At 42.0% G+C, this 26633-nt stretch overlaps 2 protein-coding genes across 11 annotated transcripts in view; one reads left to right on the top strand and one right to left on the bottom strand.

Annotated features, from left to right (window-relative positions):
- Positions 1-8808, top strand: part of LOC140918229 (radial spoke head 10 homolog B2-like) — a 40533-nt gene extending 31725 nt beyond the window's left edge. For all 10 annotated transcript variants that reach the window (XM_073362142.1, XM_073362143.1, XM_073362149.1 and 7 more), the window contains 2 exons: positions 3477-3666; positions 8243-8808. In XM_073362142.1, the coding sequence (XP_073218243.1) occupies positions 3477-3666; positions 8243-8444 (392 nt within the window). In that variant the 3' untranslated portion in view covers positions 8445-8808. The remainder of the gene's footprint in view (positions 1-3476; positions 3667-8242) is intronic.
- CCZ1 (CCZ1 homolog, vacuolar protein trafficking and biogenesis associated) overlaps positions 7066-26633 on the bottom strand; it is a 38807-nt gene continuing 19239 nt past the window's right edge. The window contains exons 11-15 of the mRNA XM_073362161.1: positions 22644-22677; positions 22075-22192; positions 14921-15079; positions 12517-12644; positions 7066-9707 (exon numbers count right to left, since the gene is read on the bottom strand). Coding sequence (XP_073218262.1) covers positions 9652-9707; positions 12517-12644; positions 14921-15079; positions 22075-22192; positions 22644-22677 — 495 coding nt within the window. The 3' untranslated portion in view covers positions 7066-9651. The remainder of the gene's footprint in view (positions 9708-12516; positions 12645-14920; positions 15080-22074; positions 22193-22643; positions 22678-26633) is intronic.

The raw sequence follows: 26633 nt of genomic DNA, 5'->3' as shown, positions 1-26633 counted from the left end.
AGTTTCACTGTTAAAAAAAAAAATGAAGTAAGATGTTTAAGGTTCTCTTTCCATGTTTTAAAGTTTCCACAATTAAAAAATCCTAGTTTTTATTTTAAAGAAGAGTACTCCAAACTTACCTAAAATGTTGCCATTCTCACTGAAGGTACATATTGTTATTTACACGTAAAGGACTGTTCTATCATCATTGGCTAGAGGAAGAAAATCCATATAAGAAACCTGAGGGCATTTGTGGTGGTTCTCAGGGTACCCAGGACTGAGAGTCACCCCCTGCCTCTAGCAAAACGGTGTCTTTCTTGGGGTAGCTGGCTGTCAGCTCCCTGACACCACCAGCCCTTCAAGCACTCTCCTCTGGGCTAACTTCACCTTACAGCTTAACAATAAGTGCACCCTAATCCTTGAGTCCCTTTGAATTGTTACTCTTGTATTATCCAGCCCCTGACACTGGCTACCCACTGAAATTACAGATCCTCTGCACCCAAAGGTGAAGTGTTTCACCCCAGTTCACCAGTTTTGCCTTAAGCCACTCCTCCTGTAAACTACATAGCACTTGTGACCATGTATAATAAAACAGAAGGCGGCTTATTTGAGAGAGCATAAATATTTAACTAGAAACAAGAGGGAGTGGTGAAAACAAGTGTTTACAAAAGAATCATAAAGCGCGAGCCTGGGTCTACACGTATCAATAGTTACTTTTCCTAGCTAATAAAGTAGATTTTCCCCCAAAAGTTCAGTCTTCTGCAGAGCTGGCTGGTTTCACAAGAACCAGGACCCAAACGTTTATGAAAGCAGCCTTGCTCCCCAGGGGTTTCTTCAGCGTTGGATCCAGAGTGCTTCTCCCTCTCTGTGTTGTACTGAAAACAGCCTTTTGTTTCTGTTCAAGGTCTGGGCCAAGCTCTGTCTGTTGTAATGTTCCTTTACCACCTCCAACGGGTTTTGATTGTTTGGTGGTGCTGCTAATGATTTTCCATTGATAGCTGTAGGAGGGAGCAAGGGTAGTGAATTGAGCCTTTCATTACCTCGCCAGCTGATTAAGGAAGAGTGACAACTCCATCTTGCTTGAATGCCCCATCACTGAGGGCAAGTCTACACTTAAAGCACTGCATCAGCTCAGCTGTGCCACTGTAGTGCTTAAGGAAAGACACGCCTACACTGACAGGAGAGCCTCTCCCGTTGGTGTAGTTAATCCACATTAGTGAGAGGTGGTAGCTATACTGACGGGAGAAGTGCTCCCGTTGACATAGCGCTGTCTACATTGGGGGTTAGGTCAGTATAACTATGTTGCTCAGGGATGTGGATTTTTCATATCCCTGAATGACATAGTTATACTATAGTTTAGACCTGGCCTCAGGCACATTACCCCTTTGTTATTTCATTTCTACACCCAAGTCCATAAAGCATACTTTCAGTATAAATATACTATTCCTTAAATGACAGATTTCAGAGTAACAGCCGTGTTAGTCTGTATTCGCAAAAAGAAAAGGAGTACTTGTGGCACCTTAGAGACTAACCAATTTATTAGAGCATAAGCTTTCGTGAGCTACAGCTCACTTCCTCAGATGCATATCGTGGAAACTGCAGCAGACTTTATATATACACAGAGAATATGAACCAATACCTCCTCCCACCCCACTGTCCTGCTGGTAATAGCTTATCTAAAGTGATCATCAGGTGGGCCATTTCCAGCACAAATCCAGGTTTTCTCACCCTCCACCCCCCCACACAAATTCACTCTCCTGCTGGTGATAGCCCATCCAAAGTGACAACTCTTTACACAATGTGCATGACAATCAAGTTGGGCTATTTCCTGCACAAATCCAGGTTTTCTCACATCCCCCCCACCCCCATACACACACAAACTCACTCTCCTGCTGGTAATAGCTCATCCAAACTGACCACTCTTCAAGTTTAACTTGGATTTACGAGCTTTACAAGTTCGATTTACAAGTTACGAGCTTTCTGTAGATATCTCATATATATAGATATCTGTAGATATCTCATATATATATCTATATATATATAGTATATATATATATCGTATATATTTACGAGCTTTACAAGTTCGATTTACAAGTTACGAGCTTTCTGTAGATATTTCACATGATATCGTATGTAGATGAAAACTCTGCAGGATCTGTGTTGGGTGCAATGAGTTTGTCAGATCTGAAGTGAGAGCTGTTTACAAAGAATGGCGGACTTTTTGCCAGGGGGGTCTCTGTATTACAGTATTTACATAATCTGTCAGACAGAAAAGAATAATTTATATGTGGGGTTACAGTTAGTGCACCACATGGCACTTCTCATGAGCCTCTCTTGATCCTTGCATCTCTCACTTGCCTACATTGACTTCCTCTTGCCTGCTTAGGGAGTCCTATCTCTGTTCTTCCTAACTATAAAAGTCTTATACGGATGGGCGGGGGGGTGGGGCATAAACCCAAAAGTACAAGCAGACAAGGTGGTTCAGCAACCATCTCTGTTGTATTCTTTTTATAACAGCTGTAGCATGTTATTGCATATGAGCAAGTCAAGTTGGACTTGAGATTGGATACCAGAATCCCAAATTAGCATGGTGCATTTTGTGTTGTGTCATAAGAACTCAGCATCCGTGTTAATTTTACTTTTGGTGTTTTTGAATTCTCCGTATGTTTTTATTTATATACCTTTTTTTAAGGGAAGGACACTGCTGTTAGAGGGGCAAGTGCCAGCAGGAGAAAAACTGACCTTACCAAGCCACCAGGATTTTCACCATATCCTGGACCATACTATCTCCTTCTCACAAAAGAATGTGCAGAAAGGGATGGTACTTGCCTGAAAAGAGCAGTTGCTCTTCTGTGCCACATTGTGTCTTCTGGGACCCAATGCCTGCAGAAGTGAAAAGGGGATTTGCCTCTTAAAGGAACAGAGGCTGGGATCTATAGGATCAGCTGAAGACAGAGTTATGTCCATTGTTTTGCAGCACTTCTGACCTACCACACTTTGTCTTACCTGGCATCCTAACACAATCATTTTCCTACTCACCTCTCGTGCGTATAACAGCTGTAGATATGGAATTGCTGTAGCAGTAATTTAATACTAAACTAACACATTTATGCTGGAGTTCAAGTGGAAACAATAGGGTCTGACTCTATTCATGGCCTTTCAGTACAGAGGTCAGCAAATGGCAACTATGCAGCAAAGGGAATGATGCTACCATATAGCTGCCACAGTCTACCCCATGTGTTTTTGAACATTTCCTCCAACATGGTTCCCTTCCACACCATGCAGAGGAACAAAGCATATGCCTCTTATGAGCCTGGAGACCTAGATAGTAGCCTAGCAGCTATACAGAACACACTTCTATTGTGGTAGCCATATCAGAATTCTGGAACATCCTGGATGGGGAGGAGCTGGGATGTATTGATTAAAATTTAGAGTGAGCCAAATATATTCTTAAGTAGGTTTAAACTACAATTAAAATGTAATTGGTTCTGTTACAGATAAATTAGAAAAAGCAAAAAATGAACAGAAGGAAAAACTCAACCTGTGGCTGAATCAGATGTACATCTTTTTTGTGAACAAGTTCTTTGCTGCCTACAAGCATGCTCAAGTGGTGAAGGAAAATGTAGAAGAAAATAGGAAACGGAATGCTGAATTAGCCATACAGTTGAAAATCAAAGAGGAAGCGAAGTGAGTCATAATTTAAAAGCTTCATTTTACACCTAGAGACATCTAGAGTAAGGCCCTACACGAATACCATGTTCTTGAAGATTTAGGAAATTGTCACTCTGCTCTTTGATAAATCAAAGCCACTAGCTACTTTCAAAATACTCTATTGGATGACTGATTTATATAGTGCAACCAGTAGATTACAGTAATCAATTTCTTTTCATTTGTCATAGAATGTTACCAAGGTTTCCTCAGAAAGAAATTGAGATGAAAAAGAAAATGCTTACGTACAACACATAACTACCCCTGGCACTTAGGGGCAAGGCCCTGCATAAGAACTCTGTGATTACTTTCTTCTTTTCTGAAGCATATTTGGCAGCTATTTCTGCCTATCAGGAGCTAGTCTCAATTATCCGAGCTCATTGCAATCCGAATATATCACAGCAGCCCCTTGTCAGCAGGGGTTCACATGGGGTTCAACATTTTTCAAACCCCTCTTTAGAACACTCAGCTACTTTTGACATCAGTCAGTTCCTCAGGGCTTAGGTTTCTTACATGGATGATTATTTTCCCAATGGCAGTGACTTCAGCTCACAGAAGGAATGAGTTTCAGGACCTAGCAACTGATCCACATTGTATCATATCTTCCAAGGATAAGGGGGCATTGCAGATCCAGCTGACTTTCCTTCCATGGCCATGTGAACATTTCACTTTAATGAACCTTTTGTCCTGCCAGTGTTTGTCCCACATAGATCATGATGAGGCCCCCTGTTCTGTGCTGAAAGGTCACTGGTGTTCTAATTAGAGCAGACTAGGTGCTTGTCTACACACACAAAAGTTGTATCACTTTACACAGGTACAGTTAAGATGATATAACCCCTATGTGTGGGCATATCTATACTTGTATATTCTACCTCTACTGGTATCAAGGACCTGTACACAAATATAACTGTCTACACTAGGGACTACACTAGACTGGTAAAAAGATCAGACCCCTAGCCAAAATAGTTATGCTCACTCAAACTTTGCGTATAACCAGTCTAAACAAACTTTACCAAAGTCAGAGAACTTGGGAGGTAAGGTCCCATGAGAAGAAAACTTAAGACAAAAAGTAGTTCAGGAGAGCTGGCAGTTTCTCAAGGAGACAATATTAAACATACACTATCCTGAGGGGAAGGAAATATAATAAGAGGTCAATATGGCTCCCTCAGGAGCTCTTTAATGACCTGAAAATCAAAAAGGAATCCTACAAAAAGTGAAAACATGGACAGATTGCTAAGGAGTACAAAAGAATAGCACAAGCACATAAGAACAAAATCAGAAAAGCTAAGGCACAAAATGAGTTACCTCTAGCAAGGGACGTAAAAGGCAATAAGAGATTCTTTAAATATATTAGAAGCAAAAGAGTGACAAAGGAAAGTGTAGGTCCTCTACTTAGTGGGGAAAGAGAGCTAATAACTGATGACATCAAGAAAGCTGAGGTGTTTAAAACCTGTTTTGCTTCAGTCTTCACTGAAAAGGTTAATGCTGACCAGACACACAACGCAATTAATATTAACAACAAGGAGGATGGAATGCAAGCCAAAATAGGGCAAGACCAGTTTAAAGAATAATTAGATAAGTTAGATGTATTCAAGTCAGCAAGGCCTGATGAAATTCATCCTTGTACTTAAGGAACTAGCTGAAGCAATATCAGAATCATTAGCAATTATCTTTGAGAACACTTGGCGGATCAGTGAAGTTCCAGGAGACTGGAGAAAGGCAAACATTGTACTATCTTTAAAGAGGGGAACAATTTGTTCCAGTATTTTTCCAGTTATCAATCAATTTTGTAGCATCTGGAGGAAAACAGGGTTATAAGGAACAGCCAGCATGGATTTGTCAAGTATAAATCATGCCAAACCAACCAAATGTCATTCTTTGATGGGGTTACTGGCCTATGGTAGTAATAGCTATGGTATCTCTTGATTTTAGTAAGGTTTTTGAGTCTTACATGACAGTCTCATAAGCAAAGTAGGGTGGTGTGGGCTAGATTAAATTACTATAAATTGGTACACAGCTGATTGAAAGGGTAGTTATCAATGGTTTGCTGTCAAACTGGGAGGGTGCATCTAGGAGGGTCTCACAGGGGGTCAGTCCTGGGTCCAGCACTAGTCAATATTTTCATTAATGACTTGGATAACGGAGTGGAGAGTATGCTCATAAAATCTGCAGATGACACCAAATTGGGAGTGGTTGCAAGCACTTTGGACAATCAGTCTGAATTCAACAAGCTGAAATTCAATAGAGACAAGTGAAAAGTACTGTACTTTACTCAGCAAGGAAAAATCAAATGGACAACTACAAAATGAGGAATAATTGGATAGGCAATAGTACTGCTGAAAAGGATCACAAATTGAATAGCAGTCAATGTGATACAGCTGCAAAAAACACTGTGTATTCACCAACGTGTCAAATACAAGACGAGGTAATTGTCCCACTCTGCTTGGCACTGGTGAGGCCTCAGCTGGAGTCCTGTGTCCAGTTCTGGGCACCACACTTTAGCAAAGATGTGGACAAATTGGAAAGTGTGCAGAGAACAACAAAAATGATAAAAGCTTTAGAAAACCTGACCTATGAGGCGAGGTTAAAAAAAAACTGGGTATGTTTAGTCTTGAAGAAAAAGAAGACTAAGGGGACCTGATAAATCTTCCAGTCTATTCAGGGCTTTTATAAAGAGGACTATGATCAGTTCTCTCTCTCTGCTGAAGGTAGGACACAAATTAATGTCCAGCAAGGGAACATTTAGGTTAGATATTAGGAAAGCTTTCTAACTGTAAGAGTTATTAAGCTCTGGAATAGGCTTTCAAGGGAGGTTATAGAATCCCCATCATTGGAGGTTTTTAAGAACAAGTTGGACAAATAATGGTCAGGGATGGTCTAGGTTTATTTTGTCCTGTCTCAGCACAGGGGGCTGGACTAGGTAACTTCTCAAGCTCCCTTCCAGCCATACATTTTGATGATTCTATAAAGCACTGAGAAAGCCCACACAACTTTTTTCTTTTTACAGCTGTTAAGTGGGAAATGACTATGGATAAAATTTTCATAAGTGCCTAAAGCTCCTAAGTCACTAAGTCCCATTAATTTTCAATTTGATACCAAAGTCTCTTTTGAAAATGGAATTTAGGGACTTACAAAAATTTTACCCAATGTTTTCAGTGCTTTGCATTGCTATGACGTAACTGCTCTGAAACGGAGTGAGCCTTGGCATGACCTAGAGTCTATGTCCACCATACCTGCCTAATGGGTGTGCCTATCACAGACATAGGCAAAGCAACTACACATTCCTTTCTTCATATGTTTGCAAAGCATTACTGGTTGAATTAAGGCTCCAAAAGGGATTCTCTTTTGAAATTCTGTGTGCTCTAGCCCTTGTTTCCAAGGTAGGAGAGACCAAACTCTCTAACCTTCATAAGAAATTTTTTTAATTTCAGGACATCCTTCATTTTCAGTTGGTCAAGTATTTTTGCATGGCATTTGCTTCTGTGGTGTGGGCTTATTCTACAGCTTTATAGTCTGTGCCTGATGAGAAGTAATAGTCCTCTCCCAAAAAGCCCTCCTGGTCCACTGGCTCTTGGAACATCTCTCAAGGAGTGAGACTCCTGTACAGGTGGTCTCCTTAGAGAAGGGGAAATTACTTACCTGTAATTCTGCTTCCCTGAAAATATCTTGCAGGATTGTCACTCATCTGCCAACTTCCTCTCAGAACTTGGTGGTTACTTATTGACATTTTTTCCCTTGTACCTTTTTCATTTTCTTTACTGAAGCACTTAAAAAAAAAAAAGTATGCCCAGGCTAACCTCTGAGATAACTAATGTGATTTTTATGGGGATTTAGTTAAACCAGCATAACCAGGTAGACACTTTAGTTTAAAACTGCTTATATTGGTTCAGCTTGCAACTGTACATTTACAGGTGCAAGTTAAACCCACAGAAGACTGTCTACACAGTTACACTAGTTTAATCAAACAATTTAATTAAACAAATGCAACTTTGAGTGGAAATAAGCCCTTATACTGGTCTGGCATTAGTTTTCTTTTATGGGAGCTTTGCCTTCTGCATAATCAAAAGAATTGACTGGACCATTCAGAGAGTAGTATTTATGTTCTACATTGGGTGGCACAGGATGACTATTAGGGAAGCCTACCTCACATGTTCCACAGCTACCACTACCTTCAAGGGTCAAACAGCAACTGGAGAGCTAGGGTTGCAGTCTTGTGCTAACAAGATGGTATGTTCAGAGAACCAGGATCACAGGGAAATAATTTTTTCCTTTTCCTTTTAAGAATGTGCTTGAGTAGAAAAATTTGGATTATGCAATGATACATGAAGCTTAACAATAGTTGATTGTGAAGTAGCAACTACACAGAACACACATTTTAGGAAAGGATTAAAAGGATCACATTTTTCATTAGGTAATTCATTCTGCATGTAATTGCAGTGGCTATATGGCTATAGTTACTTAAGCAAAACAAAATCATTTTAGCCTAGGATAAGTTTGCATGAATTTGCTGCAGTGGTAAACAAGTATAAACTTTTGTTTGTTTGTGTGATCTTAGGCTTATCTCCATAAGGGAAGCAGAAGAGGCCAAAAAACAAGAAGCCGCTGCTGCAGAAAAAGCAGAGACGGATAATGGAGTGGTTAAAGAGCCAGAGGATTCAGCTCTACAGATTCCACTTCCTGCAAAGGAAGAAGTAGTGATTCTGCCCCAGCCAGTCATTAGCAAGGTTTCTGCAGGTGTGAAGAAAAAGAAAAAGTAACTTAGGCTGACTGTTGTAATAGTAAAGTCTGTGCTTGTTAACATTTTTAAGTATTAGATTTCCTTTCTAGGTCTGTAAAATCTAAACATTAAAATATAGGTTCCAGGAAATGAAGGCCAATACAATTATTTGTATTTGTTTACACTGGAGGGAAATTTAACTCTCCATAGTCTTCCCCCAAATCCAAACTTCCCCCAACACCTCCATTTACTGATATCCTGAGCCCCCTAGAAATTGGGGAGTGTGATTATATAATTGATTGTTACATAAAACTTGTGTAAACCTTTTGAACATACAAAGCCATTCCATAAATGTACTATATGCCATATTAGGAGACATTTTTCCATTAAAAGTTAAAAGATCATTAGCGTTTCAGGTTTGTTTGTTGGCTAACTCTTGTAACCATGTGACTGCATAGTCTGAATGGAATTTAAAACTATACAACCTGCATGAGGTTTTTGCTTATCACACCTATTTTATGTACACTGGCATGTAAGGAACCCAGATATTTCACTCGTGTAAAGTAAACCTTTGGGCTTAATCCTGCATCATGTGATTTCAGTGGGACAACTACTAAGATCAGGCCCTTATCCTTTTCACTTCTTTTATTGTTAAAGCAGCAGCCTCTGTCAACTTATACAGGAGAGGAACAGGTTAGTTTACTTGTGTAGTATGGAAGAACTGGTGCAGTGTAGCTTCTACATGCTTGTGATTCCGAGACCACCATTTTAGGTAACTCAATATCCTTTACTGTGGGTGCCACTTCAGACTCAGATGATAGAGTTAACATCAAGTACCTTCCCCTCTCTTTTACATGCTAATGTGTAGAAAAACAATTTAAATCCCCACACTCAAATCTACTCTATTATGCAAGTGAGCATAGAAGGGGAACAAAAGGGCCCTTAAAATTGTAACAATTATTAATTTTATTGTCCAGTAAAATATTAACATAACAATATTAGAGAAATGGAATGGTACAGTTGAATTATCAGACTGGTTTTAATTAGTTTGCCCATAAATATTTTAAAATCTAAAAATCTTATGATCAGAGTTTACAGCTTCAGTAGAAATTTGATTCTTACAAAGCAAGTATTGCTTTACTATTGTCATTATTCCAGTCAATAATATGACTAATAACCCTTCATGTTAAACAAAAATGTGTCTGACATTTGTAGATTTTTTTTCCACTAAATCAGCCCTTTGCAGATCAATCCAGGAAGAAGATATTATTGAACTGTGTTGCACAAAGCTTCTTTACTTCTTCTGTTTAAAAAAAAAAAAAAAGGAGAGAGGGATTTCAGAAACTGCACACAGTATCACAACATATTATCTAAACACCCTGATTTTGAAAGAAGACTTAACACTAACTGTATCCAGGGGAAAAAATTACATTTGTTAGGGTTTTCTGCTTTTAAAACATGTTCTCACTCTTTTAAAAAAAAAAAAAAAAAAAAAAAAGTGTCCTGGTGCATATCAACTCCTTATTTCTATTTTCAGTAAGAGAAGGGTGGGTCAATTTTGTTCAGCAGGCCAGTCTGAAAATTCACATATCAGTCTTTTCATGCCAAATATGGAGTTAGCTTCTATCCTGTTTTCACAGAAAAAAAGAACTTTTCTTGTTAAACAAGTCTTCCTTAATTATTAGAACAGGGATTCTCAAACTGTGGGTCGTGACCCTACAGTGGGTCATGACCCTGTTTTAATGGGGTTGCCAGGGCTGGCATTAGAGTGCTGGGGCCCACGGCTGAAGCCAAAGCCCAAGGACTTCCGCCCTGGGTGGTGAGGCTCAGTTTACAGGCTGCCCGGCCCGGGGCGGGGCTCAGGCTTTGGTCCCCCCTTCTGGGACCATGTAGTAATTTTTGTTGTCAGAAAGGGGTCGCAGTGCAATGAAGTTTGAGAACCACTGGATTAGAAGAAATATTGATTAATCAATATTATTTCAGTAAGGAAATTGATTTAAGTCTTTTGTTTTGTGCTCCCCTACTTCCTTCTCACAGAGAAGATTAATTTCCAGTACAATATTTTTAGCGATTGCTTTGTAATTTAGGTGCAGCACTATAATTACGGTATAAACCAGGGATCAGCAACTTTTGGCATGAGGCCTGCCAGGGTAAGTCCTCTGGCGGGCCAGGCCGGTTTGTTTACCTGCCGCGTCCGCAGGTTCGATCAATCACAGCTTCCACTGGCTGCGGTTCGCTGCTCCAGGCCAATGGGGGCTGCAGGAAGCAGCAGCCAGCACATCCCTCGGCCCGCGCCGCTTCCCGCAGCCCCCAAAGTCAGACCAAAGGTCCATCTAGCCCAGTATCCTGTCTGCCGACAGTGCCCTGTGCCAGGTGCCGCAGAGGGAATGAACAGAACAGGTGAACATCAAGTGATCCATCCCCTGTTGCTCATTCCCAGCTCCTGGCAAACAGAGGCTAGGGACACCATTGCTGCCCGTCTTGACTAATAGCCATTGATGGACCTATTCTCCATGAATATATCTAGTTCTTTTTTGAACCCTGTTATGGTCTTGTCCTTCACAACATCCTCTGGCAAGGAGTTCCACAGGTTGACTGTGTTGTGAAGAAATACTTTATTTGTTTTAAACCTGCTGCCTATTAATTTCATTTGTTGAACCCTAGTTTTGTGTTATGAGAAGTAGTAAACAACACTTCCTTATCTACTTCCTCTACACCAGTCATGATTTTATAGACCTCCATCATATCTCCCCTTAGATGTCTCTTTTCCAAGCTGAAAAGTCCCAGTCTTATTAGTCTCTCCTAATACGGAAGCCATTCCATACTCCTAATAATTTTTGTTGCCCTTTTCTGAACTTTTTCCAATTCCAATATATCTTTTTTGGGATGGGGCGACCACATGTGCACACAGTATTCAAGATGTGGACGTACCATGGATTTATATAGAGGCAACATGATATTTTCTGTCCTATTAACTATCCCTTTTCTTAATTATTCCCAGTATTCTCTTCGCTTTTTTGACTGCTGTTGCACGTTGAGTGGATGTTTTCAGAGAACTATCCACAATGACTCCAAGATCTCTGAGTGGCAACAGCTAATTTAGACCCCATCATTTGATATATATAGTTGGGATTATGCTTTCCAATATGCATTACTTTGCATTTATCAACATTAAATTTCATCTGTCATTTTGTTGCCCAGTCACCCAGTTTTGAGAGATCCTTTTGTAGCTCTTTGCAGTCTGCCGGGGTCCTAACTATCTTTAGTAATTTGATATCATCTGCAAATTTTGCCACCTCACTATTTACCCCTTTTCCCAGATCATTTATACACTTTGTGCATTTGACAGCACTTTAGGTATAGCAAGTTTGTCTCCCTCATTTCTGTGCATCTTCCGCACAGAAGCAAGGAGAGAGGAAAAAACAATTATAAATAGAGAAGTAGGGCTGTAAAAGCATAATAATTAGCAGGAAGGTCAGGCAGGGGCAGATGTAGAAACAAACTATTTTTATCTCATAAAAAAACCTGTCTAGTTTTCAAGTTGATATTGCCCCATAATGTTCTCATTTTTTATCCAAATCAATTGGGCTAAAGGTAATACTGATGCATGTTTCTTCATGTACTTGGTATATCTTAAATTACAGTGTAAAACTGAAGCAGAAAAGCACTTTGAGAGAAAAACAGAATTTTAATACTAATAATCTTAATGACGAATTCCCTTTGTGAACATATTTTACCTTGACTTATAAAAGACAAATTCAGAAAAGTAGGCATTTTAGCCTCCTGGAAATATAATAAAGCACTTCATTTATTAAATATTCCAAAATTAAATTTCAACAGAGCACTCCCATTAATGGCAAGGAATAAGATAATGGGCATTGAGTCATCGTTAAGAACATCAACTTAAAGTCTGCTGAATATTTATGATGATTTCGTTGCCATGCAAAACATGGAAGAGAGACTTAAAGCCTTAGGCAAGCTGATCTGGTCTAGCATAGAAAAAATCCCTCATTAAGTGTATCTTATATAAAATAGAAAACTACAAATCCACTGATAAGCATTTTAGTAACACCAACAGTATTTAAAAATAGCAAAAATAAAAAAATCCTTACCATTAACTTCGATCAGGTTTGCATTTTTTTGATTCAAAATAACATACAGTTCCCGTTGATCAGACTTTTTCCCAACCACCCAGTAGTCACTCATTGCCTTCACAATGATTTCCTCATCCTCATCAACTCTGAAAGAAATTGGATAAAACAAACCTTAGGAAAATTTGTAGCGACATCAAAAATAATGGACTCGATAGGCAAAATAAATAACTTACATTACAAGCAACAATACTGAAGTAAAGAACAAGAAAACCAGCAAATAGAGCAGCTTTAGAAATTGTTTAACTGTCCTAAGGGTTATGAATAAACTATAGGTTTCAGAGTAACAGCCGTGTTAGTCTGTATTCGCAAAAAGAAAAGGAGTACTTGTGGCACCTTAGAGACTATCATCCGATGAAGTGAGCTGTAGCTCACGAAAGCTCATGCTCAAATAAATTGGTTAGTCTCTAAGGTGCCACAAGTACTCCTTTTCCTTTTGCGAATAAACTATATGTGAACTGAATAGCTGATCTTGCAGGTTGCTGTGACATTGCATAATTGACAGAAAATCAAAAATGAGCAGGTGTGCTCAACTCAGGAGATATAAATACTGCAAGCCAGTGCCAGCATAGCCTGCACAATCTCCATTTGGGAGGATTTAATCACGAGGAAGTAAGCCAACCACTTATTTAGTCTACTAGTCAACCAAACATCAGTCCTTTGAAGGAAGCTGCTTGGTGTCCACAGTTGCCAACTTTCACGTGGTAGCACCCTGATTTTCACAATAAGGCCAAAACAAGCCGATCCCTAAGAACCCCAACACTCTATGTGACTAGATCCCCCTGGCGTGCAGTCTGGGACTATGGTGGGCCCGCTGTGCATCCCTGACTCTTTCCTCCCTAGCCCCTACTTGCCCCCCATACCTCTGCTTGCCAGGAGCTGATCAAAAAAACGAAGGAATAAGCTACAAGCTCACAAGCCAATTAAGCCAAAAACAAACTCAATTTCTGCGATTTCACGGGTTTGGCGTGTCTGTTGGTGTCTCTACAGCCAAAAGGAAAACAGTGCTTGTTGTATACAATACACAGCATTATATCAGCTTCATATGGATAATGGGAACAGGGAAGAGACAAAAAAACAAATAAGCATTCAAGAATTTTCTATCGCTAAACCAGGATTAAAGCAGGTTGGATGCTGGTTACAGTCTTAATCAACATAGTTTTCTACAGTAATTGTAGACTTAGAAAGGCCAGTTATAATACACCACCTCTCTTCCTCTTCATTATTTTCAAATCCATCTCACATAGGTGACCAGATAGCAAGTGTGAAAAATCGGAGTGGGGAGTAATAGTTGCCTACATAAGATAAAGCGCCTAATATAGAATCACAGAGTATCAGGGTTGGAAGGGACCTCAGGAGGTCATCTAGTTCAACCCCCTGCTCAAAGAAGGACCAATCCCCAATTTTTGCCCCAGATCCCTAAAGGGCCCCCTCAAGGATTGAACTCTCAACCCTGGGTTTAGAAGGCCAATGCTCAAACCTCTCCCCATATCGGGGTATCTGGTCATCCTAATTGCACAGTTTATTCATGTGGAGACATTCTTATCTTCCAGCCATCTTTTCTGCTGTATGTGAACATCCCAACTCTGAAAATCATAAGAACATATTCTCTAAAAAACTCTCCTCTTTTCTGCTGCCCACCTGCTAGCTAGTGTTTCCCTATTTTGTCTCTTCTTCACACTCCTCTTTCATGTAAATTTTGCTCCTGTTTGTTCCCTCCTACCTGTGGCCTGCTTTCTTCAAGAGCATTGATGGGAATATAGCATGGAATACAATAGCTCCAAGCAACACATGGAACAGCAGAACACCAAACGCAGACAAGCGTTGATTCCACCATCACAGGAGAAACTAATACATTTTTTTCAAATAAGTACTTGGATTTAGTGTTTTATTATAAGCACTATTTTAAAGAGTTTCGTATGTTAATTAGTAGGCAAATGTGGGATAATATACCTTCAAAATTAGGTTTCATCCTGATCTCTAATAGTCAGAGACTGACTTAAACCCTGAAGCATAAGGTTTAAATCCCTTCCAAAATTGGTTATTAATTATAACTGTGGATGTTCTTGATATCCACAGAAGTATCCAATCCCTTTTTGAAATCTAGCCCAACATCTCAGGGACATGAAAATTCACGAAAGAAACAGACCCGAAGGGTGGGACAGGACAGACATTTCAATGTATCAAACTGGCTACAGTGATACAGATAAAAGAAAAATCTGCTCTATATCACTTATTCCCCAATTTTATATATTCAGTAATTGTATGTATATATACATAAATGAAAAACCAGGATAATTCAGTAGTTGAACACTGCTAAAAGCTGAGGCCTATCTGACAGAAGGAAAAATGTAAATAAGATTACCTAGTAAAATCACTGTTGATATCACCTAGAATCTTCATGAGGTCAGGGTGAATGGACGTGAGGGATACACTGGGTGTTTTCCTCATGTGAATTGTACTTTTCTCTGCCAAGTTCATATGATTGAAATAGATAAACTTAAACTGAGGTTCCTTCTCAGACCTAGGAAAACAAGTTACAGAAAATGGTGACTACGTGGTCTTTGTGAAATGTGTGTACGTAAGTCACAGTTCACTAATCCATGCACAACATGAAATCCATGATCAGGTACCTTATCACCATACTGAGACATTGTGCATACATTACCATTAGGCTTGGCAGAATTTGATTTTCTTTTTTTTCTAATTTTGACCATTTATATCATTTATTTTTAAGATTTTTTTTTAACTGTTGCTGGAAATTGAGGGGGGCATGTGCGAAGGGTTGGAGTTAGGGCAGCTTGGCAGGGGGCTCCCTGCACAACTGAGAGGCCCATGACACCAGGATGCAAGGTGAGGGGGAGGCTGCGGCCCTGGCTCAGGGGAGCAGAGACCTCAGGCCAGGGCTGTGATGAGGATGACAAAACCCTGGCCACAGGGTGCTGCTGAACAGTTCCGAACCAGGGATGGAGCCATTCAGCAGCAGGGTGACCTCCCCCATGGCCAGGGTCTGTTGTTTCTTCCTTACCACAGTCCTGACTGGGGGTCTCTGCTCTGCCCCACCAGAACTGAACCCTTCCCCACACCTTGTGCCTCCAGGGATCGGGTGTCACCAGTTCTGGCAGCTCAGGGAGCTCCCTGCAGCCCTATTGTCACATGACAGCAGGGCTGCAGAGGGCCCCCTGAGCTGCCACAGTGCTGGTGACAGGGAAAAAGGGGGCAAGGCTACAATTCTGCCAACTTTTAGTGATCAATATTTTTTTTTAGTTGATTTACCAACTTCTATCAATTGAAATTGAATCCTGCCATGCCTAACTACTTTTCAACCCAGTGGCAGGGTTGACAGACTGTTTTTGAATAGCCATTGAAATGAAAAAACATTTAGACCTCCAAAACACTGACACCATAAGAGAGACCTACATAAATTCCTAGTACAGGAAAGAGAATAAAATTGCGTCTGCCTAATGGCATTTTCTGCTCTTACCAGGACTCACCCACTGGTGCGGGACATCAGAACATCTCCCTTTCTCTTTCACTAGCTCTTTGAGTTCTCCCACTGGGCCCATGATCTCACACCATTGGTGGGTTTGAACCCCAGCTGGTTGCTGGATTGGTTGGCTACTCTGGGGAGACAGCATATAGGGAGTGGGGATCCTTGCTGCCTCCCTAAAGAGGAGTCAACTGTTGACTTGGTTGGGTGCTGTGTCACTAATTTGTTTCATAAGGGATTTCCCTAGAACTGTACCAGTGTTTCATTGACTCTCATATTTAATATCAGGAAAAGCTTCCCCTCCTTCCCAGAATGGCCAAGCCAACGAGAGTTTTTCACCCTCCTTGGTGGATTCGGGCATGAGATGATCTCCCTTTCCCAGTTTGGTAAGTCAAGACTTAAATTTAAGTCACTGATATTGGTTTTGGTGATGGCTTCAACAATTATAATCAGGGAAGGTTTGCTGCAGCAGTTGGCACTTCAGGTTACATATTCAATTGTTTGGAACTGTCTCATCTAGGCTAGGCGTCATATGGCAGTTTACTCACTATCACCTTAGCAGACCAGCAAATGGCTCAAACATCTGGATATCTTGATCCCTATTATGTCACGCAACTGCATTAGTGTAAAAAGAAACCATATAAGGTTATCAGGGCACTGCTGCATTAAAATGTTAAGGGAGAGTTAATAAGATGATCTTCCTTTGCTTTAATCCCTCAATGACACAAAAAAACAAGTATTTAGTGATTTAATAGGTTGGCACCATTGCAAGCATATTTTATTTGAATCACTGCAATTCTGCCAGTTTAGTACAGTCACCACACACCAAAGTAAGTGTGTATGTATCTTTGGTATGATTGAGTCATCCTTAGAACAGCAATACTGTAGGAAACCAACAAATACTCCATTAGAGTAGATTAGAGTGGTGCTATTATATAAAACAGCACTTTTCTTTTAACATAAAACACAAAAGGAACGAGAGAAAAGCAAACCCACTATGTAAAATCCAGCAATGATTTATTCTGGGCTTTTAAGAGTTAGACAAAAGGAATAAAGATTTCAATAGTCCCAGACCTCTATAGCCTTGAACTGTTAGTTTCTTGCAAGATGGCACAGTACTCTTGGTAAAGTATAAGACTTGTAGCTGTATTTTGCTATCTAAATTTTTTGAGCAAGTGTGCATGTTGTTATAGATGAGGCTTATAGAGCTGCATATTAAGGTTGCCTGACACTTCCCATTATAACATTCTGTTTTAAGTTGCTTATAACTTTGCCAAACTTTAACCATTTGGACTGAAATTTTACGTCAGGTGTCTGCCTCAATCTGAATTGCACTGGAAAATTTTGGTTCAGCTGTTTCCAAGAAAGAGGGTATGGAAAAAATGTTTTGCCCACATTAAAATACTTCTGGAAACCTTTTCTTTGAGAAATTATTGAAATTTGGCAGGGAATGGTCTTTGTGTTAGTGATGTGCTTTTTACCATCCGCATGAAGATCTGTCCAAATTTGACAAAGTTATAAGCCTTTGAAAAACTGTGGTTTGCATATGCTCAAAAGAGGCTTAGATTTTTAGCAGCTAAATTCCCTGAAGAGTCAGTTGCACACTGGGCACGCTCCAGTCCAGGGCTGAAGGAGTGAAGCTGGACTTTTCACACCATTGCAGCTCTGGGCCATGCTGGGTCTGGGCACATGAACAGAGAGGAAGGAGACTGTCCCTTCTGTGCTCTCAGTGACCACCCCTGCTGGCCTCAGGGAGCACGGAGGAGGAGGCTGTGACTCGAATGCAGGGTAGACAAGAGCTGGGCCTGCCGTGGGATGGAGGGAAGATGGCTGGGGGGGGGTTGAACAGGAAAGATTGGGATTGGCTGGACAAGACCACAGGAAGCTGGGAGGGGGAGACAAACTGGCTGGGCAAGGTGACTAGGACCTGGAGCCAGGGAGGGGAAAGAGACAGAGTCAGTAGGTGAAGGGAAGGAGGTGAGGGGGGGAAGGGAGACATATCTAATGTGGAGCCAGGGTGTGGGGGAAGAAATGAGATTGGCAGAGCAAAGAAATTGGGACAAGGGGCTGGGGCGGAGAATGGGACACAGATTGGATAAGGAGTCTAGGGAGAGAGATTGAGACTTGCAGCCAAGTGTGGATGTGGGAGGTGGCAGCAGCAGCAAGAGGTCAGTGAATGGGAGAGAGAGAGATTGGATGAAGAGTGAGAGCAGGGGAACTGTTATTGGTTTCATAAGGAAATTCAGGACAAGGAGCTAGGGATGGTGGGGGGGAGGATTGGGAATGACTGGGCAAGGAGACAGACTGGGAGTGGGAGGAAACTGGAATGGGAGGCTGGAAGGGTAAGACTAAGACTGGATGGGCAAGGAGACTAGGACTGGGATGAGAAGCCTGAGGAGTGGAGACTGGGACTGGCTAAATGAGAAAAATGGGACTGGGATAAGGAGCCACAGGCAGGGAGAAGACAGGACCGGGACAAGATGGAGGGGATAGAGTGAAGAGTTCAAGCCTGAGGAGTGGGGAGGGACGAACAGGCAGAAGGGAGTGCAAACCCACTAGACACACTCCATCCAGAGCTTGGAATGGAACCTAAGAGTTCTCAGTCTCACCATTCCTCTGCTGGCAGTAAGTACATGAAACACAGTGGCAAAGCTTACCACCTCCCTCTAATGTTGCTTCACATATAAGATGACAACCTACTACTGCAATCTGTTACTCTGTTAGCTCACATGGCCTGTGTGGTGGATCTAAACGTTCCAATCCTGCTGATCATCCAGGTAGTTTTCAATAGGATGCCACATGATGGAATTCCTTTTTCCATTTTGCTTTTTAAAGACCTAGGAAATGCTAAAAGAACATTAAAGGCTGCAAAGTCAAGCACTAAACAGTTAGGAAAAGGGGTAGAGGGCCTGTGGAAAAAACAGTATGTGATCACGTAATTAAAGACAGTAGCATAATGCATACGTACAAGGGGCAGAATTAAGGTTGCAGAGGCAACCTTAATTCTGGCATCTCCTAACTTTTGAGTGCTTGACTTGCCACTCAAATAATGTTATTTTAACATCGATTTTTTGTGTCTACATGACATACAATATACAGGGAAAGGTTATGTAATGCACTGGCTAATGTGCATGTTGCTCTTTTCTACTCCATACAATGTCAGATATCTGCAGCTGCCACCCTTAAGAGACTGACCTACGTAGGGTAATGCCTAATACTACTCAGAGATAATATTCTTCTTGAGCTCCAGTGGCAGCAGTCCTTCTAATATCAGTGTGGTCCACATCATAATATCTGAGCATCTGATACATACAAGGAACTTTCCTCATAACTCCTCTAGGAAGTAGGTAAGTATAATTATCTCATTTTATAGATAAAGAAATGAGGCACAAAATAAATAAATAAATAAGTGATTTGTCTAAGGTGTCAAGACAGCCTGTGGCAGACCTGGGAATTGAACTGAGGTCTCCTGAGTCCCAGCCTGGTGCCTTATTCACAAGGCTATGCCTCCTCTCTGTAGAGAGGAACGACCCAGGTTCTGATCTTGATACTGCATACTACATTGTCTGCATGTGCATATCCATGGATTTGTAATAAATTAAATAGCCAATATATTTTATCTAAACTGAAAGTCCTCACCTTGTCTACTCAAAAATATAAATGTCATGGCCCTTATTTACCTAAATGAAAAATATCATCCCAGTGTATTTTTTTACACTATACACCATCAGTTTGAGAAAAACAAAGTCTCAGAAAGTCAAGAGGAAGGTCACCACAAAACTTGCTACATTGTCTATAGTCTGCTATGGCTGACTACCTGCTGCCCAGTTGGGCTTACAGGAAGGTACCTGCTGGGCGAAAGGAAGGGAAGGGTTTACAAAGGGAGAGAGACAGCAGCAGCTGTTCTCCTGTCTACCTCCCTGGGCTGAGAGAAGTCCACAGGTAGCAGCCTTTCCCCTGCGGCTCTCTCCTCCATTATAAGGCTCAGGTGCCTACCCTTCAGGCCAGCTGGGCAGCAGCTAATCAGCCTCAGGTGCATTGGAACCTGCTCCCACTTAAAGGGACCAGTCACACTGGCAGTGTGATGAAGGTAGGTAATCAGAAAGGCTCCTTTCCGGTTTTGGGGTTAGCCTTTGGGAAGATGTTCAAGAACAAGCCATCCTCACACAATGTTTGAGTGGCAAACTAAGTTTTCATTGAAGTCAGCCAAAAATGTTCACAAAGTGGAGGAACAAGACAATAAATGTACAGCATGTGGCCCATGCAAGAAAATCCTCTCACTCTTTGTCTATAAGTTTCTACAAGTGACCCTGGCGTTATGCAGCGCATTGAGGGAGCAGAGGATTATCGTCTACATTGATCTCTATTTGTATGATCCATTTAGAATTCTAGTCTTGCAAGAAAACAAGCCGCCACATAGTACATCTTGTCTAGCAGTTCCATTTTTTTTTTTTTTTTTTTGCAGGCGGAGTAGAGGAAAATGAATTGAATAAGTATAGGCAGCACAATGGGCCCTTAAAGCTTCCTTAGCCGGGCAGCTGGGGATTCCCCTGGAAGCACAGAGATGGCATCAGCTGCTCTATGACACACTCTATCCCCTTCAGCTACAGGGATGGCCAGAACGTTGCTGCACTCCGGCTGATGTAATGGTACCATGGTTACTGTAATTTACAGCAGGCGTCAAATGTTACCCAGCAGCCCAAAGGATCAGAGGAATACAGAAGTGGTTTAAAATGCCTCTACCCTGCTCCCAGTTGGGCCCTACACTGAACACAGCTTGGCTGGATAGAAGGATAGGAGTTGGAGGCAATACTCTCTTAGCAAGCCCATGAGTTGGGTGCCTGAAGAAATAAGATTGTCAAGGCATTATCACCTTTACCTTTTAAACAAAACCTCCTCTTGTCTGCCCAAATAATGATGGGGCCCCACAGCTGAAGCAGCCTTTGGGCAAGTATATTTTCTAGTAAAAGGTGCCAATAAACTACTTATTTTGTACATCTAAGACCTTAAAAGATTAGGTAGCACCTAAGCCTCAGCAATTTTATTTTTTTCAAACTTATGAGGAAATCAAAGTTAAAATGCCCCTGCCCCCCACTTTCCTGCATTCCATGGGTCCTATTGCAAAGAATCAGAGACAGAAACTCCTTCAGAGTAATTGGATTTTCTCGGAAGTTACAGAATCTACTTTTATTTAGACTCCTTGTTAAAAATGATCTGAAGAATTTCCAATTACTTTAGCTTCAGAACAACAATAGGTACAACCAGATTCCTGGTTCTGATCCAGTGTGGATAGGACCTTAGAATTAAATACTAGATACTTCCACCAAGGGAAATGGAGAGATGCATACTCAATTTAAAATTTGCAAGACATGGGAAGGGGGAAAAATAAGTCCTCGTTCTCCTGCTCCCACTCGAGAGGATACATCAATGTCTGTTATGCTGCTAATGTTGCACACCCCAACAAAACCCTCACTGCAGACTAAAAATGGACTATTGGGATCAGGTAATTAATTTGCACATGAAAAATTACCACAAAACCTCACAGGAATTGCCTGACCACTGAGTCTGAATGCCCCTCTGCCCTAGCTATTTGGGGTAGGCAGTATATTCTACAGTTGTTGGACTTTTCCTTTTAATTATTTGCAGGTTTCCTTTAAAACAGTTAAAACTTTGATAATTAGTTGGGTAGGAAAAGAGTAGCAATTATAAGATTGTAAGAATAAACATGTGCAAAAGGCCTTGCCAAAAGCAAAATGAACCTTAACCACACAAGCACCTAAATAAAATTGTTACTTTTATAAAAACTAGTGCAGTTCCCCCAGGGCACTTAAATATGTGACAATGGATGCTCTATAAATGTCTAAGATACATATGGACAGATATAACTTCTTATAAAATATACATGTTAATTCAAAGAGAACGCTCTTAAAATATATACTCATATTGTTACCCTTATTGAAGCAGTCATTAAAACAGACTTTGAGCTACCTGGTGACGGTTTGCAATAGGAACATAAAGATAGTACAAACCCTGATATCCTTTTGTTGATGTTGTATTGTTCACATATGTCTGATGCTAATACTGTGAGTTGAGGCCCAACAATGCTGTCCAGTTTACGGCAAAAATCCAGTGTAGGTTGCATTGAGGCTATGAAGCAGTTTTAAAAAGATAATGAGTTTTTTCCTAACAGTACATGAGGTCTATACTATTTTGTGCCAAAAAGGCAAACATGTTCTTTTGTAGCTAACTTTAAACATTTATAAGAATCTTGGATCATATTCTGCTGTCAGTTACACCCAAGAAATCTCATCAACATCCAGGGGGCTTCCATGGAGTAACTGAGGGCAAAATAGCATCCCTTTTATACCATCAAGCAAAACACAGTATAAATAATCTAATTGACTAAGAAGTTGGTGAAAGCATCCACACAGAGCAAACTAACATACAAGACTATAACAAATGAATATTTTGCAACAGCAAAATCAGGCTAGATTTATGTTTGATAATGTTTTGGTAAGGAGATAGTACAGAAAAAGTTGTCAAAAGAAAAGAATTTAATCTCCATGGTTTATTTCAAATCATACAAATATATACCTACCATCAATCATAAAACAGACAGCTGCACTCATGGCCTGAAACAAACCAAAACAAAAACAATTACAAAATAAATTTTCTTCCCTCAACTTCACCAATACATTCACTGAAGAAGTCATTTATTGTATACCAGTTAAATTTTGAAAATGCCTTAATTCACAGTAAAGCTAGCATGTTAACAGTAAAACCTTTGCTACCATGAGCCTATATATGATACCCAATTTTCCATATTACATCAGTCCTACACAAGGTTTTTAAATCAGCTATTCATGGGGGCTTTGAGAAGTACTGTGCTACTCTGCAGGAATTTAAATGTAACCTGGCTAGGGCATTGCCTACACACAAAATTTGCACTTAGCCCTGGTCTACACTAGGACTTTAGGTCGAATTTAGCAGCATTAAATCAATGTAAACCTGCACCTATCCACACGATGAAGCCCTTTATTTCGACTTAAAGGGCTCTTAAAATCAATTTCCTTACTCCACCCCGACAAGTGGATTAGTGCTTAAATCGGCCTTGCCGGCTCGAATTTGGGGTACTGTGGACACAATTCGACGGTATTGGCCTCCGGGAGCTATCCCAGAGTGCTCCATTGTGACCGCTCTGGACAGCATCTCAACTCAGATGCACTGGCCAGGTAGACAGGAAAAGAACCGCGAACTTTTGAATCTCATTTCCTGTTTGGCCAGCGTGGCAAGCTGCAGGTGACCATGCAGAGCTCATCAGCAGAGGTGACCATGATGGAGTCCCAGAATCTCAAAAGAGCTCCAGCATGGACCGAACGGGAGGTACGGGATCTGATCGCTGTATGGGGAGAGGAATCTGTGCTATCAGAACTCTGTTCCAGTTTTCGAAATGCCAAAACCTTTGTGAAAATCTCCCAGGGCACGAAGGACAGAGGCCATAACAGGGACCCGAAGCAGTGCCGCGTGAAACTGAAGGAGCTGAGGCAAGCCTACCAGAAAACCAGAGAGACGAACGGCCGTTCCAGGTCAGAGCCCCAAACATGCCGTTTCTATGATGAGCTGCATGCCATTTTAGGGGGTTCAGCCACCACTACCCCAGCCGTGTTGTTTGACTCCTTCAATGGAGATGGAGGCAATACGGAAGCAGGTTTTGGGGACGAAGAAGAAGAAGATGATGATGAGGTTGTAGATAGCTTACAGCAAGCAAGCGGAGAAACCGGTTTTCCCGACAGCCAGGAACTGTTTCTCACCCTGGACCTGGAGCCAGTACCCCCTAAAGCCACCCAAAGCTGCCTCCTGGACCCAGCAGGCGGAGTAAGGGACCTCCAGTATTTTATCTTTTAAAATACTATACATGGTTTAAAAGCAAGCATGTGAAAGGATTACTTTGCCCTGGCATTCGCGGCTCTCCTTGATGTACTCCCAAAGCCTTTGCAAAAGGTTTCTGGGGAGGGCAGCCTTATTGCGTCCTTCATGGTAGGACACTTTACCACTCCAGGCCAGTAACACGTACTCGGGAATCATTGTACAACAAAGCATTGCAGTGTATGTTTGCTGGCGTTCAAACAACATCCGTTCTTTATCTCTCTGTGTTATCCTCAGGAGAGTGAGATATAATTCATGGTCACCTGGTTGAAATAGAGTGCTTTTCTTCAGGGGACACTCAGAGGAGCCCATTCCTGCTGGGCTGTTTGCCTGTGGCTAACCAGAAATGTTCCCCGCTGTTAGCCAAAGGGAGGGGGGAGGGTTGAGGGGGTAGCCACGCGGTGGGGGGAGGCAAAATGCGACCTTGTAATGAAAGCACATGTGCTATGTATGTAATGTTAACAGCAAGGTTTACCCTGAAAGAGTGTAGCCACTGTTTTATAAAATGTGTCTTTTTAAATACTGCTGTCCCTTTTTTTTTTCTCCACCAGCTGCATGTGTTTCAATGATCACAGGATCTTCTCCTTCCCAGAGGCTAGTGAAGCTTAGAAAGAAAAAAAAAACGCACTTGAGATGAAATGTTCTCCGAGCTCATGCTGTCCTCCCACACTGACAGAGCACAGACGAATGTGTGGAGGCAAATAATGTCAGAGTGCAGGAAAGCACAAAATGACCGGGAGGAGAGGTGGAGGGCTGAAGAGAGTAAGTGGCGGGCTGAAGACAGGACTGAAGCTCAAATGTGGCGGCAGTGTGTCGAGAGGAGGCAGGATTCAATGCTGAGGCTGCTGGAGGACCAAATCAGTATGCTCCAGTGTATGGCTGAGCTGCAGCAAAGGCAGCTGGAGCACAGACTGCCACTACAGCCCCTGTGTAACCAACCACCCTCCTCCCCAAGTTCCATAGCCTCCACACCCAGACACCCAAGAACGCGGTGGGGGGGGCCACCGGCCAACCAGCCACTCCGCCACAGAGGATTGCCCAAAAAAAAGAAGGCTGTCACTCAATAAATTTTAAAGTTGTAAACTTTTAAAGTGCTGTGTGGCATTTTCCTTCCCTCCTCCACCACCCCTCCTGGACTACCTTGGTAGTCATCCCCCTATTTGTGTGATGAATGAATAAAGAATGCATGAATGTGAAGCAACAATGACTTTATTGCCTCTGCAAGCGGTGATCGAAGGGAGGAGGGGAGGGTGGTTAGCTTACAGGGAAGTAGAGTGAACCAAGGGGCGAGGGGTTTCATCAAGGAGAAACAAACAGAACTTTCACACCGTAGCCTGGCCAGTCATGAAACTGGTTTTCAAAGCTTCTCTGATGCGTACCGCGCCCTCCTGTGCTCTTCTAACCGCCCTGGTGTCTGGCTGTGCGTAACCAGCAGCCAGGCGATTTGCCTCAACCTCCCACCCCGCCATAAATGTCTCCCCCTTACTCTCACAGATATTGTGGAGCACACAGCAAGCAGTAATAACAGTGGGAATATTGGTTTCGCTGAGGTCTAACCAAGTCAGTAAACTGCGCCAGCGTGCCTTTAAACGTCCAAATGCACATTCTACCACCATTCTGCACTTGCTCAGCCTGTAGTTGAACAGCTCCTGACTACTGTCCAGGCTGCCTGTGTACGGCTTCATGAGCCATGGCATTAAGGGGTAGGCTGGGTCCCCAAGGATACATATAGGCATGTCAACATCCCCAACAGTTATTTTCTGGTCTGGGAATAAAGTCCCTTCCTGCAGCTTTTGAAACAGACCAGAGTTCCTGAAGATGCGAGCGTCATGTACCTTTCCCGGCCATCCCACATTGATGTTGGTGAAACGTCCCTTGTGATCCACCAGAGCTTGCAGCACTATTGAAAAGTACCCCTTGCGGTTTATGTACTCGGCGGCTTGGTGCTCCGGTGCCAAGATAGGGATATGGGTTCCGTCTATGGCCCCACCACAGTTAGGGAATCCCATTGCAGCAAAGCCATCCACTATGACCTGCACATTTCCCAGGGTCACTACCCTTGATATCAGCAGATCTTTGATTGTGTGGGCTACTTGCATCACAGCAGCCCCAACAGTAGATTTGCCCACTCCAAATTGATTCCCAACTGACCGGTAGCTGTCTGGCGTTGCAAGCTTCCACAGGGCTATTGCCACTCGCTTCTCAATTGTGAGGGCTGCTCTCATCTTGGTATTCATGCGCCTCAGGGCAGGGGTAAGCAAGTCACAAAGTTCCATGAAAGTGCCCTTACGCATGCGAAAGTTTCGCAGCCACTGGGAATCGTCCCAGACCTGCAACACTATGCGGTCCCACCAGTCTGTGCTTGTTTCCCGAGCCCAGAATCGGCGTTCCACAGCATGAACCTGCCCCATTAGCACCATGATGCATGCATTGGCAGGGTCCATGCTTTCAGAGAAATCTGTGTCCATGTCCTGATCACTCACGTGACCGCGCTGACGTTGCCTCCTCGCCTGGTATCGCTTTGCCAGGTTCTGGTGCTGCATATACTGCTGGATAATGCGTGTGGTGTTTAATGTGCTCCTAATTACCTAAGTGAGCTGAGCGGCCTCCATGCTTGCCTTGGTATGGCGTCCGCACAGAAAAAAGGTGCGGAACGATTGTC

The sequence above is a fragment of the Lepidochelys kempii genome, chromosome 10 (assembly GCF_965140265.1).
Source record: "Lepidochelys kempii isolate rLepKem1 chromosome 10, rLepKem1.hap2, whole genome shotgun sequence".
NCBI classification, from domain to species: Eukaryota; Metazoa; Chordata; order Testudines; family Cheloniidae; genus Lepidochelys; species Lepidochelys kempii.
Note: the sequence above shows the minus strand (reverse complement) of the source record. Positions and strands in the feature narration are given on the sequence as shown.